We start from the raw sequence: 20,392 nt of genomic DNA on the forward strand, positions 1-20,392 counted from the left end.
TCTGTTCAACAATGCTATCCAAGAACCTACCATTAACTGTATAAGTTCTGCCCTTGTTTGTTTTACCAAAATGCAATACTTCATATTTATTCCAATTAACCTCTACCTGCCACTCCTCAGCCCATTGGCCTAAATGATCAAGGTCCCTTTGTAATCCTGTAAGTTCATAACAGCTTCCATAACTACTCAAGAAGCAAATGGTTTTGGTCAATTAGCAATGCAAAGATTATTTTTCCAGTTGGATTCTGTTGGACTCAGTATTCGATCACTTGCTGCTCATGGTTGCTAATAATGATTTCGATTTAAACATTAGTGCCAAGATAAAGATTTTATTGAGTACTCACTAAATGGCCAAGCAGCAAATAGTTAAGAGAAAGGTGTAGACTGCTAGAAGATATTGGAGGGTCACTGCTGATTTGATGGATGAGGAAGTGGAAGGGTGGGTTAGTGAGTTTGCCGATGACACGAAGGTTGTGGGTAATGTGGAGAGCTGTTGTAGTTTGCAACAGGACCTTGACAGGATGCAGAACTGAGCTGAAAAGTAGCAGATGGAGTTCAACCCGGAGAAATGTGAAATAATTCATTTTGTAAGGCTGAATTTGAATGCAGATTACAGGGCTAAACGCAGGATTCTTGGCAGTGTGAGGAAAAAAGGAAACTTCAGGTCCATGTCCATAGATCTCTCAAAATTGCCACCTGAGTGAAGAAGGCTTTCATTGGCAGCAGGATTGAGTTTAAGAGCCACAATGTTATGCTGCAGCTCTATAAAGCCGTGCTTAGGCCACACTTTGAATATGTGTTCAGTTCTGGTCGCCTCATTATATGAAGCATTTGGAAACTTTAGAGCACATTCAGAGGAAATTTACCAGGATGCTGCTTGGACTGGAGTGCATGTCTTATGAAGAAAGGTTGAGGGAGCTAGGGCTTTTCTCATTGGAGCAAAGAAAGATGAGAGGTGACTTGATAGAGGTGTACAAGATAAGAGGCATAGATAGAGTGGATAACCAGAGATGTTACCCAGGATAGAAATGTCTGTCACGAGGGGACATAATTTTAAGGTGATTGGGGAAGGTTTACGGGAGATGTCAGAGGTAGGTTCTTTACACAAAAAGTGGTGGGTGCATGGAATGCACTGCCAGCAGTGGTAGTAGAGTCAGAAGCATTAGGAGAAAATGAGGACTGCAGATGCTGGAGATCAGAGTCAAGAGTGTGGTGCTGGAAAAGCACAGCAGGTCAGGCAGCATCCGAGGAGCAGGAGAATCGATGTTTCAGATGTAAGTCTTTCATCAGGAATGAGACTTGTGAGCCAAGGACGCTGAGATGTAAATGGCAGGGGGTGGGGGTGGGGTGGGGGGAAGGTAGCTGGGAATGCGAGAGGTAGATGAAGGTGGCATGGGATATGGGTGTCACTGACTAGGCCATAATCTCTATCCCTAATTTCTCAGAGAGCAGTTAAGAGTCAACCACATTTCAGTGGGTCCAGAGTGACATGTAGGCCAGACTAGAGATTTCCTTCCTTAAAGGACATTAATCTCTGGATTCATAGTCTAGCAACAATACAACGAGGCCATTACCTCCCCTTTCTTGTTGGGGGAGGTGGTGGCATAGTGGCAACCTTACTGCCTTGGACATGCAGAGCCTCAGGATAATGTTCAGGATAATGACAGATCGTGCAATTGGAATTCAATTTTTTGTTAAGAAGTCTAGTAAACAGCAGACCCATTAGAGCTGAGAGAGAACAAATTATTCTCATCTTACTGATCCAATTAGATGCAGCAGTGGGAGTTGTTTTATTCAGGTCATGGTGATAGGCGATCAGGGGATAAAATGGACAGTTTTCTCTAGAGTAGAAAACCAACTGGAATACAGAGGAACCTCAATTATCCAACATTCAATTATCTGGATTTCGGATCACCCAAACAAGACTGCAAGGTCCCGATGCATGGTTAACGATGTTATCTGACATCGATTATCCAGCATTCCATTAAACAAATAAAATAATCCCTGCCCACGTCCTTCAGATAATCGAGGCTCCTCTGTATTAAGATAGAAAAGACAGTAAAAGTTCAACACTTTTGGGGACTGGTGGAACAAAAGGATCATTTGCTGCCTAGCAGAGGCACACCTTTTGATGATTCAGTCCAATAATAATTTGAAAAGGGGTCTATTCAGTCCAGTATGCCATGCTTTAAAACTTGCAGGATGACAGACAGGACTGGGCCAAAATCAGGTCTGAAGAACGGAGCGATGGAGTTGGAAAATGTTCCATGTTCATGCGAATAACATTATCTGCTTCAATGGCAGAGGTAGAGGAGTCAGATGTTTGGAGAGTGAAATCTTTTGGCTGAATTTTTGATCTAGGTTCAAACCTAGACATTTCCCAATCATCCTCAAAATGACGAAAAGTCTAAAAACAACCTTCCAGCTCAGCAAGCAAATATACATCCATTACCTAATATCTGTCATAGCTGAGATCGCTAGGATTTTTTATTAAGAAAGTTGTAGCATTACAAAATTAGGCAGAGGCAATATGGTTTTGTGAAAGGGAAATCATGTTTGATAAATTTATCGAGTGCTTTGACGCTGTAATGAAAAGGATGGATACTGGATCATGTATTTGGATTTTCAAAAGGCAGCTGATAATGTGCCACATAAATATCTACCATGTAAGATATGGTGTTGGGATGATATATTAACATAGATGGAGAATTTGTTACCCAACAGGAAACAGAGAGTCAGAATAAATGAAATAGAGCCATTGAGTCATAAAGATGTACTGCAAAGAAACAGACCCTTCGGTCCAATTCATCCATGCTGACTAAGATATCCTAGTCCCATTTGCCAGCATTTGCCCCCTAAACTCTTCCTATTCATGTGCCCATCCAGATGCTTTTTAAATGTTGTATCTATACCTCCACCACTTCCTCTGGCAGCTCATTCCATACACATACCATTCCTTGCCTGAAAATGTTGCCCCTCAAGTCCCTTTCAAATCTTCCCCCTTGCACCTTAAACCTATCTCCTTTAGTTTTGGACTCCCCTACCCTGGGAAAGAGACCTCGACTATTCACATTATCTATGTTCCTCACGATTTTATAAACCTCTATAAGGTCACTCCTCAGCCTCTGATGCTCAAGAGAAAACAGCCCCAGCCTATTGAGCTTCTTGTCAGTTTGGAAAATTGTTACTAAGTAAGTGTCCCTTTAGAACATAGAACATAGAAGAATACAGCGCAGTACAGGCCCTTCGGCCCTCGATGTTGCGCCGATCCAAGCTCACCTAACCTACACTAGCCCACTATCCTCCATATGCCTATCCAATGCCCGCTTAAATGCCCATAATGAGGGAGAGTCCACCACTGCTACTGGCAGGGCATTCCATGAACTCACGACTCGCTGAGTAAAGAACCTACCCCTAACATCTGTCCTATACCTACCCCCCTCTTAATTTAAAGCTATAAATTCCTTCAGGTTTTGACTATGCAGCCCTGAAGAACAATTTACCAGTTACCTGTCTTGCCAAATGAGGTGGAATTGGTAATCTAAGTGGGACGTTTATTAATGCTGGACAACTTGAGGAATCGTCACTTACCATCGAGAAATTTGGCCGGTCCATTAAACAGCTAATGTTTTGGTGATTCAAGAACTGTTTGAGGGACACTATACTGCAGTTACTGAATACTGGATTCATCATCCACCTGTACAAAGAAAAACACACTTTTGAGCAAAGACAATTACTTTGGGAAAACTGAAGGCAATCAACAAATGAGGTTCCTTTGTTTGTTTTTAATATCCAGGTGCGAGTATAGAGGAGATTTATTTGAATGGCATCAGGGATTTGACTTATATAGAGACCACAATAGCCCAGATGGTTCTTTTTCAAAGATTGAAAGTTCAATAGAGTCATAGAGCTCTTCATGTCCATATCCCTCAGGATCCTACTCATGTACTTATCCAACTATCTTTTAAGCATTATAATTGTGCCCACATCCACTATTTCTCAGCAAGTTCATTCCACACACAAACCACACTCTGTATCAAAAAATTACCCTTTCATGTCTTCTTAAAATCTCTCTCCTCTCACCTTAAAAATGTGCCCCCAGTCTTGAAATCCCCCACCCGAGAGAAAAAAAACATCTATCATTAACCCAATCTGTACCACTAATGATCTTATAAACTAGAATTTAATAGAAGTGGTTCAAGTTATGAACCATTTTGATAGAGTAGAAATTCCAGTGAGACACTTGACAGGGTGGTTACTAAACAGAGGACACAGATTTAAGAAAACTGCAAAAATGGGTAAATGTAGGAGTTCTTTATTTTGTTGGTGTGCACTCCACCATGCAATCAGGTCATAGCTGACCTACACCTCAACTCCATTTACTATTGTTCCAGAACCCCTTAGTAAGGGTAACCCTAGTGAGGTTATCCTTACTTCACAAATATGAATCAATCTCCTTCAGCATCCAATTATCCTAATATCCATAGCCTTCTGGATAAGGAACTAACAGATTCCCACTTCCATTTCTAAATGGTGCAGCTCTGATTTAATGTAATTTCAACTATTCCCCAGGTTAGAGGCGATCACAACTAGAGGGCAAAGTTTTTAGGGTGAGAGGAGAAAGATTTGTAACAGACCCCAGGGGCAACTTTTTCATGCAGAGGGTGGTGCATGAAGGGAATGAACTACCAGAGCAAGTGATAGATGCTTGTCGAGTTGCAACATTTAAAAGGCATTTGGACAGGTAGGTGAATAAGAAAGGTTTAGAGGGATATGGAGAAAGTGAGGACTGCAGATGCTGGAGATCAGAGCTGAAAAATGTGTTGCTGGAAAAGCGCAGCAGGTCAGGCAGCATCCAAGGAGCAGGAGAATCGACGTTTCGGGCATAAGCCCTTCTTCAGCCCTCCTTAGAGGGATAGGGGCCAAATGTAGACAAATGGGATTAATTTAGTTTGAGAACATACAGCCATAGAGATGTACAGCATGGAAACAGACCCTTCGGTCCAACCCGTCCATGCCGACCAGATATCCCAACCCAATCTAGTCCCACCTGCCAGCACCCGGCCCATATCCTTCCAAACTCTTCCTATTCATATATCCATCCAGATTCCTTTTAAATGTTGTAATTGTACCAGCCTCCACCACTTCCTCTGGCAGCTCATTCCATACATGTACCACCCTCTGCGTGAAAATATTGCCCCTTAGGTCTCTTTTATATCTTTCCCCACTCACCCTAAACCTATGCCCTCTAGTTCTGGACTCTCCCACCCCAGGGAAAAGACTTTATCTATTTATCCTATCTATGCTCTTCATAGTTTTATAAACCACTATAAGGTCACCCCTCAGCCTCCGACACTCCAGGGAAAACAGCCACAGCCTGTTCAGCCTCTCCCTATAGCTCAAATCCTCCAACCCTGGCAACATCCTTGTAAATCTTTTCTGAACCCTTTCAAGTTTCACAACATCTTTCCGATAGGAAGGAGACCAGAACTGCACGCAATATTCCAACAGTGGCCTAACCAATGTCCTGTACAGCCACAACATGACCTCCCAACTCCTGTACTCAATACTCTGACCAATAAAGGAAAGCATACCAAACGCCTTCTTCACTATCCTATCTACCTGCGACTTCACTTTCAAGGGGCTATGAACCTGCACTCCAGGGTCTCTTCATTCAGCAACAATCCCTAAGACCTGACCATTAAGTGTATAAGTCCTGCTTAGATTTGCTTTCCCAAAATGCAGCACCTCGCATTTATCTAAAATAAACTCCATCTGTCACTCCTCAGCCCTTGGCCCATCTGATGATTGATGTGGACGAGTTGAACCGAAGGATTTGTTTTCATGCTGTATGATTCTATGACTCATTGACTTTATCTATGACTCTGTAACAGTACAGCACAGGAGCAGGCTCTTCAGCCAATCATGTCTGTGCTGTCCATGATATCATTCCAAACTAATTGAATCTGCCTGAACATGGTCTGTATCTTTCTATTCTCTGCCTGTTCATATGTCTGTCTAAATGCTTCTTAAACTTTGCTATTATATCTGCTTCTACTAAATCACCTGGCAGTGCCTTCCAGGCACCTACCACCCTCTGTGTAAAATAGATTTGCCTCACACATCTCCTTTAAACAATCCCCCACTCACCTTAAACCTATGCCCCCCCCGTATTTGAGATTTCCACACTGGGAACAAGACTCTGACTGTCCACCTATCGATGTCTCCTATAATTTTATATACTTCTATCAGGTCGCCCCTCAGCCACTGATACCCTAGCAAAAACAATCCAAATTTGTCCAAAATCTCCTTGTAGCTAATGCACTCCATACCAGGGAACATCTGGGTAAATCTCTTTTGTACCTTATCCACAGACTCCACATCCTTCCTATAGTGCAGCGATCAGAGCTGCACACAATACTCAAATTGTGCAGGGGCAACCTGAAAATGCACTGCATCTGGAACTAGGGAGAACATTGTTGAAAAGTGTGGTGCTGGAAAAGCACAGTAGGCCAGACAGCATCCGAGGAGCAGGGGAATCAACGTTTCAGGCATAAGCCCTTCTTCAGGAATGTGGGCTTATGCCCGAAACATTGATTCTCCTGCTCCTCGGATGCTGCCTGGCCTGCTGCGCTTTTCCAGCACCAAACTTTTCAACTCTGGTCTCCAGCATCTGCAGTCCTCACTTTCTCCTAGAGAGAACATAGAACAGTACAGCACAGGAATGGGCCCTTCAGCCCACGATGCTGTGCCAAACATGACGCCAAATGAAACTAATCCCTTCTGCCTGCCCTTGGTCCATATCCCTCCATTCCTTGTGTATTCATGTGCTTATCTAAAAGTCTCATAAGCGACCCTATCGTATCTGCCTCCACCACCCTGGCAGCACATTCAACACTCCTACCACTCTCTGTGTAAAAACCTCACATCTCCTTTGAACTTTCCCCCTCTCACCTAAAATGCATGCCCCCTAGTTTTACATACTTCAACTCTGGGAAAAAGATTCTGACCGTCAACTGTACGTATGTCATCTCATAATTTTATAAACTTCTATCAAGTCACCCCTCAGCCTCCACTGCTCCAGAATTTTTTTTCTCTCTCTAGCCTCTCCTTGTAGCTCATACTCTTTAATCCAGGTAGCATCCTGGTAAACCTCTTCTGCACCCTCTCCAAAGCCTCCACATGTAATGTAGCAACCAGAATTCAATGCAATACTCCAAGTGTGGCTAACTAAAGTCTTAAAAAGCCACCTTCCATAGTGATCTTCGATAACCATGCCCCATTGATATGGCACAGGCATTGATCATGTAATAAACTGTGCAGACAATAGTGATAAACTTCACAAAGATTTAGGCTAATGGAAAGGGTAGAAGGTGGCAGGTGTGGTCTAGTGCACAGTAGTGTGAGGTGGTACACAATGGTAGCAAGAACACAGAGAGGCAATATAAAATGAAGGGTTCGGTTCTAATAAGGATCAGGAATTCCTAAGCTGGGTATCTGTGTCCCAGAAAGGCAGAATGAGAAAGTGGTTAAAAGGCCATCCAGGTTCCTGAGTAATACAAAAAGAGACATAGACCAGAAAAGCAAGGAAGTTATACGAAGTTTTATGCAACTTTGGTTTGACTTCAACTGGACCATTGTATCTAATTCTGGGGGCACCCCTCTACAGAACGCATGTCAAGAGTTTAAAGAGGCTCAAGAAAAGATTCACAAGAACAGTTTGAGTGATAAGGGATTCCAGTTGCATGGACAGATTGGTGAAGCTGGCATTGTTCTCTTTGGGAAAGTAAAGCTGGCAAGATGATATTATAGACAAATCTATAATCATGTAGGATTATGTAGGGACAGAGTACATGGAGGGAAACTGAGCAGAAGGGTCAAAATCAAGGAGATTTGACTTTAACGTAGGGACCAACATTGACACAAATAAAAAAACAGTAGCTTGTGGTTAGGTCCAGCTACCTGAGAGTGTGGTGGAGGCAGAATCAATATTAATTTTCAACAGGGATTTGCAACAGGGAAGAGAATACACTTTGCAGGGAGAGCAAGGGACATGGGATTAGGTCATCAGGAACATGGCAGGAGAATTTGTCTGCCTCTATGCTGTCACAATGGAAAGTTCCTTCCCATTGACAGACCAAGTCTGAAAGCAGGAATGACCGGAGGAGGTAAACCTATCAGGGTGTGAAAGCCTGCAGGATCATCCCACAATGAGGTATCTGACTGGCTGGCTTTGGACCAGTCATGGAATGAGGAGGTCCAATCAGAGGTCGACAGCTCCAGGGGCTGGAGATACAATGGAGCAAGCTGTAGCTGTTGCTGGTACAGCGCCCTCCCCAGACAAGGTGGAGAATTGCCTGCAGAAACAACATGCTCTTTGTGGATGTATTAAGGGTGGTTTTGGTGCCTCATTTGATGGGTGTCACAGGGAGCAGGAGTTGGGGGGTGAGGGGTGTGACTCTCTGTGACCCTCTCCTTGGTGCGCATATGCAGACCCTTCATCCATACATTCATCCACAACTGATAGTCTGCCCACATGAGTTAACCAATTGATTGTTTTCACAAAGGGAAGGTAGTGGCCTAGTGGTATTTCTGCTGGACTGTTAATCTAGATGCTGAGGTAACATTTTGGGGATCTGAGTTCAAGTCCTGCCACAGCAGATCATGGAATTTGAATTTAATGGGAAAAAGAAATCTGATATTAAGAGTCAATAAATGACCATGAATTCATTGCCAACTGTTGGGAAAACCCATCTGGTTCTCTAATGTCCTTTAGGGAAGAACACTGCCATTATTACCTGGTCTGGCCTACATGTGACCCCCAAACCCAGAGCAGTATGGTTGACTCTTCACTGCCCTCTGGACAAATTAGGAATGATTAACAATACTGAATGAATTAAAAAAAAACTTGAGCTCTTTACAATTTTGCACAAGTTTTTTTTCCCTGTTTGCTTGAAAAGGAGATAAGCCAACTTTCCCAGGCATCACATTCATCCTACTGTGCCGCTGGTCTGGGTGTTAGAGCTATTGCTGCCTGGAGTCCTGGTCATTCACATAAACAACAACCATTGCACTTGATAGGACCACCAGCACAAACTGCTTTGAGCGTAGCCAACTCAAAGACAAGGTTTTCTGTGATGCCACACCATGGGTTCAGCTTAACCTCGGTCAATGGTCAATGGCACACAATGAAGCCACTGGAAATAAATATCCAGAGATGTTTATGCATACCTTTGGTCCAACTCATCCATGCCAACCAAGTTTCCCAAACTCAATTTGTGCAATTTGCATGCATTTGGCCCATATCCCTCTGAACCATTTCTATTCATACGCCTGTCCAAAATAGGGTAAAACTGGTCATACTGATTTAGCTAGGAGAAAGTGAGGACTGCAGATGCTAGAGGTTAGAGTCGAGAGCGTGGTACTGGAAAAGCACAGCAGGTCAGGCAGCATCTGAGGAGCAGGAGAGTCGACATTTCGGGCATAAGCCCTGATGTCGATTCTCTGCTCCTCGTATGCTGCCTGACGTGCTGTGCTTTTCCAGCACCACACTCTCAATACTGATTTACTGCCTATCTGCAAATGATCCTGTAGGTTGACGTATAAATATTGCAAAGGAAACAATTGTTAAGTCTTTCTTTTAAGGAGTAGAATGACCTTTACAAGCTCATTAAGCAGAATGAAGGATTTGTTGATTGTCCTTACACAGCTGATTCCGCCAGTAAGCACTTCCCAGAGGTGACAGGGCATTGACAGCTGGGTTCATCGTGATACATGCCCAGATTGTGACCTATCTCATGAGCGATATATTTAGCCACTTCTCGGGTGCTGGCCCATGTGTCCTGCAAATGGAACAGGGGTGAAAAAGAAACAACATGGCATGTATTAACATGATACATCTTGTCACATAAAGCAACTTCCACAATTTGGTATAAGTTCACAATTTTTTATCTACATCTTTGAGTTTTTATAACACAAGCAAATTTTCTAACTCATCCAACCCTCAAAGTAGTGCAAAACCAATTAATTCTTTGTGGCTGGGGAGGGTTTAAACTAAATTGACAAGGTGAGGGACATCAGCGCATAGAATTCCAAAAATGAAGTAATGTGCATAAATTAAGATTATTGAAGATTGTTGAGAAGTAAATGGTACCTCATTAAATAGGAACTGACGCAGATGGATTCTGAGGAATATGAAAACAAGATGAGGTCACACTTTAGCAAGAGTGCCCAGGACTTTGAGAGGGTACAGGGGAGATTTATTAAAATGGTTCCTGAGAATCTTTGAGGGTAGTTTAGATACAAGGTTCAGTTGGAAAGGCTGGGGTCATTCTTCTTGAAGTAAAAGCGATTTCTGGAAGATACAATCGAGGTTGCAGATTACATCAGGCTAGATAAGGTAATCAAGAAAATATTCTTTCTGTTAGCTGATGGCACAAAGACTAGAGGATGCTGACTTAAGGTTTTGGGTAAGCAATACAGGGAAACATGAGAAAGGACTGCTTCAAGCTATGAGTGGAAATGGCCTGGAGCTCATTACCCAAATAAGGGTGATGGAATCATAGATGAGGAGGTGATTTCAAAAGGAATGTGATGGACACTCAAAGGAAATAATGTTATCAATTTTCATAGATACACTATAGAAAGGATCCTATCTGGATGTATCACAGTTTGGAACAGCAAATGCTCTTCTCAAGACCACAAAAAACTACAGAGAGTTGTGAACACAGCCCAGTGCATCACACAAACCAGCCTTGCATCCATTGACTCCACTGAGACATCCCACTGCCTTGGAAAAAGCAGCCAATACAATCAAAGACCCCTCCCATCCCGGTTATACTCTCTTTCACCCTCTTCCATCAGGCAGAAGATATAAAAGTTTGTATAAGAGACAGTGAGGACTGCAGATGCTAGAAGTCAGAGTCAATAGATGTGAAGCTGGAAGACTACAGCTTCAGAGAGCATCTGAGGACAGGAAAGTCAATGTTCCAGGCCAAAACCTTTCAGGACGAATAAAAGTACAAGTACAAACAGATTCAAGAACAGCTTCTTCCCTACTGTTACCAGCTTTTGAACAGACCTCTCTCAAGTGTTAATTCTGATCTCTGTCTGTGCACTTTCTCTGCAGCTATGATACCATATTCTGCATTCTGTTCTGTTACCTGGATGCACTTTGTATGGTACAAGCTGCCTGTATAGCATGCAAAACAACACTTTTCACTGTATCTCGGTACATGTGACAACAATAAATCAATAGGGCAGTGGCACTGAAATTATTGCTCTGCAGGTTAGTGTCATGGTCTCGATCGGCCAAATGAGTGCTTCTGTACTGGAAAAGCCTTCATTCTCTTTACCTCCCTCTATTGTAAACATCTCTTCAAAGTTGCAATGATCTGTGCCTCATTATCTCCCTTTTCCTTCAACAGCTCTCTATACAAATAAATTTCCTGTAACCCATCTCAAGATCATTCTTACTGATAATTTTAAACTGTCCTTGTCACTAACTCGTCCAAACAGAGGAACAGCCCAACCCTTCATTGGTGAAGTGAATTTCATTTTAGCTTTCCGTGATCCAATGAAGTAATTATTCTGGACCTGTCATTTACACAGGATTAAGACTAATGGGTATCTAGTTCCCTGCTCCCTGTTAAAACGTTGTTAAATGAAAAGAGTTTCAAGGTCTTAATCCAACTTTAAGTGTGAATACACAGACAGCAGAAAACTGCCTTTAATTCTGCTCTGTTTGGCAAAAATCCTCAGAAAGAAGTCACGAGATGAGCAGGTGTGAGATCTGGAGTGTCACATTCTCTTATTGTCGGTGTGAGAACAGATTGCAAAGGGGGGGAGCTAAATGAGATACAGCTGCATCAAACCCATGCTTAATCCCATCCTTCATGAGCGGAGTAATCATGGAACTGTGCTATTTCTGACCCTGCTCTCATTAACTTGTGATATAACTGACTTGTGATTCTGTTCATGGGGATGTGCCTGAGCCAGCTTTTTTTGACCATCCCTAAATGCCCGAGACGGGGTCAGCTGCCTGCTGGAAATCATTGGTATGTAGGTGTACCAATAGTGGAAGGTGAGTGGTGGGTTCTAGGATTTCGATCCAACAAAACTGCAGGAAAGTTGACAATGTTCCAAGTTAGGATGGTAAATGGCTTACATGGGATCTTTCAGGAGGTGCACTTAGCTGCCTTTTTGTTCTTTGGTGGTAAAGTTCATGGATTTAGGAAGTCCTGCTGAAGGAAACTTGATCCAATGCATCTTGTATATTGTAGCTAGTGACACCAATGTAAAGTCACCATAGCCTTACAGACTACATCTCTTCCTTTTCATTAAGGAAAGAGAGAAAGAGAGAGAAAGAGAAAGAGAGAGAGAAAGAGAGAATTGGTGGTGAGTTTATTCTGAAGTCATCACGCAGGGGAGCAATTGAGAAGGAGAGTCCTTCATGGTAACCTCAGCCAGGGAGGGAATTGAACCCCCACTGTTGGTATCACTCTGCATTGCAAAACTAGCCAACGAAGTGACCCAACCCCCTAATGCCATTGTACGTTGGTGATGGAGGCAGAGAATGTTCACGGTGGTGGATGGAGTCTTGATCAGGCAGGCTGCTCTGTGTTGAGCTTCTTGAGTGTGATTAGAACTTCACTCTTGGCCAGTGGAGAATGTTCTATCAGGGTCTTGACTTCTTTCTTTCAGGTAATGAATGCTTTGGGGAGTCGGGAGACAAGTTACTCGCTTCACACAGCATTCCCAGCCTCTGGCCTGACCTTGCAGGCACATTATTTATATGACTGACTCAGTTGAGTTTCCGGTCAATATTGATCAACCAAGAAATTGATAAGGGATTCAGTATTTTGCAAATTTCCCATGCTATGGCAACCATGTACCATCTCTACTACTGCTTTATTTGGGTAGAGCAATAGAATATTACAGCGCAGTACAGGCCCTTCGGCCCTCGATGTTGCGCCGTCCCGTGAAACCAATCAAGTGTAATGCCTAACATTATCAGGTGGATTGACCCTACTAAATTGCCAAATAGTGTCCAGGGACATGTCAGCTTGGTAGATTAGCCATGAGAAATGCTAGAGTAGGGGGAGTTGATTTGGGTGGGATGCTCTTTGGAGATTTGTATGGACTCAAAGGGGCAAATGTCCTGCTTCCACGCTGGAGAGATCCTATCTGACCCATTTGTAACAGTTTACACATTGCTTTACATAAGTCTTATTCAGGTTACATCTGATTCACACTTAATCTGAGCCATATCTTATATCCACTAACCCTGTATTGGACTTTAATGTTGGATCTTAAACCCCATTTTCCAGAATTCGACTCAAAAAGAATGAAACTTCACCCAAGCGGATTTGCCTGAACGACGTAAGGCCATACCTTGACAACTCCTCCACTTCTCTCTTCTGAGCACATGGCATTCAGATAGGCTTGTCCCACCGACTCTTTAAAAGGCATGCCACTGAGGAGAAACAAAATAGTCAGGAAGATCATTCAGTAAAAATGTTGAAATACAAGGCACAATACTGACTGCAAGGCATCCTCCTTATATAACTTCATGGTAATATTTCCATAAACAACTCATTGGTTCTGCAGTGCTCCAGACCTGTGCTGAGGATACCCATCTACAACCACCAGCCTGTCCTGATAATATTCTAAAGCAACAGCTCCCCACAGTGGCGCAGCTGGGAATTACATTTCTGTACAATCCAAAAATACCTCAATGTTCATTACTGTCAATCTATGGCAATGCAGAAGGTATACTAAATACATAGGTTTACAAATATTCTCTCCCCTTCTGACCCCACACCAAATGTATAGGAATTCAAGCCATCGAGACATAGGTGTTAAGTGAAGTTTGTTTTTAACGGCTATGGTCTGAAACAGATCAAAGGATAAGGATAGAAGAGTGAAGGTGAGTTATAGAGTCATTGAGATCTCATCCCACCTGCCAGCACCCGGCCCATGTCCCTCCAAACCCTTCCTATTCATATACCTATCCAAATGCCTCTTAAATGTTGTAATTGTACCAGCCTCCACCACTTCCTTTGGCAGCTCATTCCATACACCCTCTGTGTGAAAAAGTTGCCCCATAGGTCTCTTTTATATCTTTCCCCTCTCACCTGAAACCTATGCCCTCTAGTTCTGGATTCCCCGACCCAAGGGAAAAGACTTTGCCTATTTATCCTATCCATGGCCCTCATTAATTTTGTAAACCTCTATAAGGTCACCCCTCAGCCTCCGACGCTCCAGGGAGAACAACCCCAGCCTGTTCAGCCTCTCCCTACAGCTCAAATCCTCCAACCCTGGCAACATCCTTGTAAATCTTTTCTGAACCTTTTCAAGTTTCACAACATCTTTCCGATAGGAAGGAGACTTGGAAGAATATACCTACTGTCCATTTGTGTGGGATAGTCACCAAGAAATTCAATAGGACTGAATAGCCTCCTTTTGCACTATCACAGTTCCTTATCCAAAATGATGAGAATGAGGAGCTCACTACAGTATGGATTGGTTGAAGGGAATTCTGAAGATATATTTAAGGGGGAGCTGGTTAAACAATATAGGGAAGAGTCAATAGGTAACAAAGTTAGATGAGGGTAATGTGAGCAAACGATAAGATGAAGTGATGGCCTAATTGTATTCTCAGTAGGCTAGTTGCCTAGCAACCCAGGTAATGTTTTGGGTACCTGGGTTCATCTCCTGTTTAGTAGAAGATGGCAGAATTTGATTTCAATAAAAGTTGGGAACCAATTGTCTGTCGGTGTCCCTAAAATCTTTGGCAGTTGTGGGAGGAAAAACGTCCATTTGGGTTACTAATGTCTTTTGGGGTCACCCTCACTCAATCTGGCCTAAACGTGACTCCAGACTCACAGAAGAATAGTTGCAAGTTAACTGGTTGGGGCACAATAAATTCTGGCCTAGCCAGTGATGCCAGCATCCTGTCAATGAATAAAAAATGTGGCCTATTAACACTGGTTGGCCAAAAAAGAGTCAGAGCAATTTACAATTTTAAAAAAACTACCTAACTATTCTAATCCTATTTTCTAACACTTAACCCATAGCCTGTTATGCGTTAGCATTGCAAGTGCACATCTAAAAACTTCTTAAATGTTATGAGGGTTTCTCCATCTCCCACCCTTATAGACAGTGAGTTCCAGATTTCCACCATCCTCTGGATGAAAAATCTTTTCCTCACATCTCCTCTAAACTTCCTGCCCCTTATCTTCAATCCATTCCCCCTGGCCATTGATCCCCCCATCAAAAGGAAACATCTCTTCTTGACTACCGTTTCAATGCCCCTCAATATTGTCTCCTCCCAGTCTCTTTTGCTCCAGGGAAAACAACCGCAGTCGGTCCAATCTGCATAACTAAACTGTCCAGCCCAGGGAGCAGCCTGGTACATCTCAACATCCTTTCCAGTGCTATCACATCCTTTCCAAATTGTGGATCCCAGAACTGCACACAATAATCTAGCTGGGGCCTAACCAATGCTTTATATAGTTCCAGCAATAACATCCCTGCTGTCAGATGCCCCTGATGTCAACCAACAGAGTGCCATCCGCGAACAACCTCCCTGCTCTTAAACTCTATGCCTTGACTAATAAAGGAAAGTATAGTATATGCCTTTTTAAGCACTTTATCCACCTGTCCTGCTACCTTAAGGGGTTGATCTACGTGCACACCAAGGTCCCTCTGATCCTCGGTGCTTCCTCGGGTCCTACTTCTCATCATGTGTACCCCTGCCTTGTTTGTTCTGCTCAAGTGCATCACCTCACATTAATCCACATTGACTTCCATTTGCCACTAGTCATCCCATTTGACCAGCCTGACTGAATCCTCTCGAAGCATAAGGCTATCCTCCTCACTACTTACCACCGCATCCATTTACGTGTCTGAGAACTTCTTGTCAACCCGTTTACATTCAAGTCAAAATCATTTCTATAAACCATAAACAGTAAGGGACACAACAGTGACCCCTGTTCGATTCCACTGAGACAGACTATAAGTCAGAAAAATACCCTCAAACGTGAGCCTCTGCTTCCTGCCACTCAGCCGATTGTGGATCCAATTAGCCAAATTTCCTTCGATCCCATGGTCTCTTAGCTTTGCTGTCAATCTCCCATGCGAGACCTTATTAAAAAGTCCTACTGAACTCCAAGTAGACTACATTAAAAGCTTTGCCTTCATCTAACACCATAACTTCAATCAAGTTGGGTCTATTTTTATCTAATTAGATTAGATTACTTACAGTGTGGAAACAGGCCCTTCGGCCCAACAAGTCCACACCGATCCGCAACCCACCCAGACACATTCCCCTATATCTAACACTATGGGCAATTTAGCATGGCCAATTCACCTAACCTGCACATTTTTGGACTGTGGGAGGAAACCCACGCAGACACAGGGAGAATTGCAAACTCCACATAGTGAGTCACCTGAGGCGGGAATTGAACCCAGGTCTCTGGCAGTGTGAGGCAACAGTGCTAACCACTGTGCTACCATGCCGCCCACAAATTCTACAATTCTACAATTGATCAGTTAAGATCTAATTGAATGGTGAAACGGGGTCAAGGGGGCCACACCAACTCCTATGTTTTAAGTTCTTATGTAAGGCTCAATATTAGGCAGAAAGAATGGACAAAGACTCATGTGGATCAGAAAAATTAATCATGTCTAACAGCTTTTGTCTGTGCTGTGAAACTTAGCAAAGAAACATAGGTACATTGAGTGAGTGGGCAAAGGTCTGGAAGATGGGACACAATGTTAGTAAATGTGCAGTCATACATTTTGGAAGGAGTAACAGCAAAATAGATTATTACTTGAATGGTAAAAAGTTGTAGCATGCTGATTTGCTGAGGGATCTGGGTGTCCTCGTGCATGAATCATAGAAGGTTGGTCTGCAGGTACAACAGGTAATTAGGAAGGCAAATGGAATTACATCCTTCATTGGTAAAGGGATTGAGTTTAAGAGTGAAGAGGTAGTGTTACAGCTGCATAGGGTACAGGTGAGGCCACACCTGGAGTGCTGTATGCAGATTTGGTCTCCTTACCTAAGAAAGGGTGCACCGGCACTGGAGGTGGTGCAGAGGAGGTTCACTGGGTTGATTTTGGAATTGAGGGGGTTGGCTTATGAGGAGAGGCTGAGTAGACTGGGATCATATTCATTGGAATTCAGAAGAATGGTGGGGGACGATCTTAGAGAAACATATAAAATTATGAAGGGAATCGATAAAATAGAAATAGAGAAGATGTTTCCACTGGTGGGTGAGACTAGGACAAGAGGGCACGGTCTCAAGATTAGAGGGAGCAGATTTAGCACTGAACTGAGTAGGGACTTCTTCACCCAGAGGGTTGTTAATCCATGGAATTCCTTGCCCAGGGAAGTAGTTGACGCTACTTCAATAATCCCCTTTAAAACTAAGATAGATACTTGTTTGAAAAATAAAGGAATTAAGGGATATGGTGAAAACACTGGAGCTGATTCCATGAAAAGATCAATCATGATCTTATTGAGTGGCAGAGCAGGCTTGAAGGGCCGAGCGGCCTACTCCTGCTCCTAGCTTATGTTCTTATGTTCTGATAAGACTCCATGTAAATGAAGAGTGTGGGTGCTAATTCTCAGACTTCAGAATTGTCTTTTTTCTTATTCATCCAAAGGGCAAATGCATCACTGGCTAGGCCAGCATTCATTGGTCATCCTTAATTGGCCAAGGGCTGTGGAGAGCCAACCACATCGCTGTGGGTCTGGAGTCGCATGTAGGTCAGACCAGGTGAGGATGGCAGATGTCCTTTGTGCCTATCACTTGGTGCTTTCAGACCTGGAAAGTGCAGTTTCCCATGCGATGATGCCAGTCTGTCGCCAGAAATCCATCCTCATTCCCAACACCCTCAAAGAGTTGTGCACCGGCACAGGCCCACAGGTACCTGACAAGTTGGGCGTTATCATGGTGTATCCTTGGCAGAAGCTCTTTGCTTCTCCACTTCATAAAATTAAGCAGAGCTTTTGAGGTATCCTGGCTGGAGCTAATCTTGTTTCTTGTTGTCCAAATTTCAATGCCGACGAGAAATATCTGGATATTTAGCTCCTTGTAATAGATCTGAAAAAAACACAAGAGTGTGCTTAGTGCCTGTAAATCTTCCTAAGAAAGTTTTACTTCAGTCTTCAGTCTCTACCTGATCCCTTCATTATATCAGTAATGGAGCAGTCTTCACTGAGCTGGGTCCCAAACCCATGCTATATTTGACAGAGGTGTACAATGTTGTGAGAGGCCTGGTTAGACTGGATGCCCTCAGCCAAGGGGTCAGTGACCAGGGGCATTGGGTAAACGTGCACGGTAGAAGAATCAGGTGGACAATGAGGTAATAACTTTTCACACAGTAGGTAGAGAGGGCTAGAACTGAGCCTCTGAAAGGATAGTAGAGGCAGAAACCTTCAACTCATTTAAAAGGTGCCTGGATAAGCACCACAGACTTTAGCACTGCTGCCTCACAGCACCAGGGTCCCCAGGTTCAATTCCAGCCTTGGGTGACTGTCTGTGTGGAGTTTGCACATTCTCCCTGTGTCTGCGTGAGTTTTCTCCAGGTGCTCCGATTTCCTCCCACAGTCCAAAGATGTGCAGGTCAGGTGAATTGGCCATGCAAGATTGCCCATAGTGTTAGGTGCATTAGCCAGAGGAAAATGGGACTGGGTGGGTTATCCTTTGGAGGATCGGTGTGGATTTGTTGGGCTGATGGGCCTGTTTCCACACTGTTGGGAATCTAATCTAAACAAGAGCTGAGAAATGGGATTAGGTAAAGTGACCTCCCTCTGCGTCATAAACCTTTCTACATTTTCCTAAGGAGGGATTTGAAAGGGATGGGAGGTGATTGGCAGTGTATGGATTGCTGCTTTAGAGGGTCAGCATGGACATAATGGGTCAAATGGCCTTGTGTGCTGTAACAATCCTAGATCTCTCCCTCTGATTCTGGTGTTTCAGTGAGAAATACACTACCTAAATGTAATGGTTGTTGTTGCTACAAGCACTACAGCGAGAGACACCACCCATTTAAGGGCTTCAGCAATACCTAATCTGGATAGGCAATAAATTCTGACATTGTTGGAATAATTATCCAAAAATGTAACAGTTTTGCAGACTGGGGGAGCTTATTGAAATTTTCTGTCCATTATATAGTCCCAAATCTATTTGGTTGTCATGGTTACTTGAGTGGAAGGTTAATGTGAAAAACTCTAACTCCCTAGCGACCCATAGTGTTGATGCCAAGTAATTACAAAAAAAGTGGGGCTGGATTTGGTTTGTTTCTGATTAAGAGACGGAGGTTGTGAAATATCATCTGATTGTTTTGTTGTTGAATATACATTCTTTCGTTCATTTTTTGTCTCCCAAGCATTGCACTTTTTTTGGAACGAATACAACTACTAAAAGAAACGTGAAAGATCGACAACATTTTAGTTTCAATTCACTGATCATTTTTCATTTGCTCTCTCACTCCAAACCCTACAGCGGTCCCTGTGCATTTAGCATGTTGGAATTAACACCCCTGGTATTGTCTCTCACTCCAACTCATTCCTTTCTGGGACTCCACTCTCTCTTCCTATTACTGTACATATATATTCCGTTAAAACACAAGATTGGCTGTTTTGAGTAGGAGAAAGTGAGGACTGCAGATGCTGGAGATCAGAGTCGAAGAGTGTGTTGCTGGAAAAGCACAGCAGGGCAGGCAGCATCCAAGGAGCAGGAGAATCGACGTTTCAAGCATAAGCCCTTCATCAGGATTCTCGGGGCTGTTTTGAGTTACCTATTTGCTGCCCTGTCATTTTCCTATACTGATCTTAAGACTGGACTGCCCAGTAGGAAAAGCATTATTTCCATTACCTGATTAACATGATGAGCAAGAGTAATTAATCGTTCCTGGGTCTTTCTGAGGTCCCCTCCATTTCGGAGGAACTGTGGAAAACAAAGCAATAGTGAGTGGTAGGACTGTCTTCATGCAGAGAATGTCAGTAATGCACTTTTGAAGAGATTTTGTCTCGTTCCCTGTGAGAGCAGTTCTCAGCAAATTTTAAAACAGGGCAGCTTTTCATTCAGGAGCAGAAAACTTTTGCATATTCCCAACACAATCCACACTCCTATGTTTCTCACACCTCATCAAAGTTTTTTTTTCAACTCACTCTCTCTTTAGGATGATATCAAAACAAGCGAATTTGTGACTACAAACACATGGGTGATCTGCATTGGAAAAGCTGGTTTATCTTGAATAGGGCATTGGGGTATCATTACAGCCAACGTTGCCTTCAATTTCCATTTGCTTTCCTGCAGCCAAGTGACCAGGTTGGGTATTCGGATCAGAAAGGTAAGCTGATTTCTCCTCTCATCCT

The 20,392-nt window shown here is 43.2% G+C and overlaps 1 protein-coding gene across 2 annotated transcripts in view; it reads right to left on the reverse strand.

Annotated features, from left to right (window-relative positions):
• Window positions 1–20,392, reverse strand: part of LOC122555231 (disintegrin and metalloproteinase domain-containing protein 12-like) — a 71,745-nt gene that overhangs the window by 5,592 nt on the left and 45,761 nt on the right. For both annotated transcript variants that reach the window (XM_087996149.1, XM_043701013.2), the window contains exons 8-12: window positions 19,890–19,961; window positions 17,941–18,113; window positions 13,393–13,474; window positions 9,706–9,842; window positions 3,592–3,697 (exon numbers count right to left, since the gene is read on the reverse strand). In XM_087996149.1, coding sequence (XP_087852275.1) covers window positions 3,592–3,697; window positions 9,706–9,842; window positions 13,393–13,474; window positions 17,941–18,113; window positions 19,890–19,961 — 570 coding nt within the window. The remainder of the gene's footprint in view (window positions 1–3,591; window positions 3,698–9,705; window positions 9,843–13,392; window positions 13,475–17,940; window positions 18,114–19,889; window positions 19,962–20,392) is intronic.

Source organism: Chiloscyllium plagiosum, unplaced genomic scaffold (assembly GCF_037043375.1).
Source record: "Chiloscyllium plagiosum isolate Xiang-an unplaced genomic scaffold, Cpla_swu_hap1 HiC_scaffold_1, whole genome shotgun sequence".
In the NCBI taxonomy this organism is placed as follows: Eukaryota; Metazoa; Chordata; class Chondrichthyes; order Orectolobiformes; family Hemiscylliidae; genus Chiloscyllium; species Chiloscyllium plagiosum.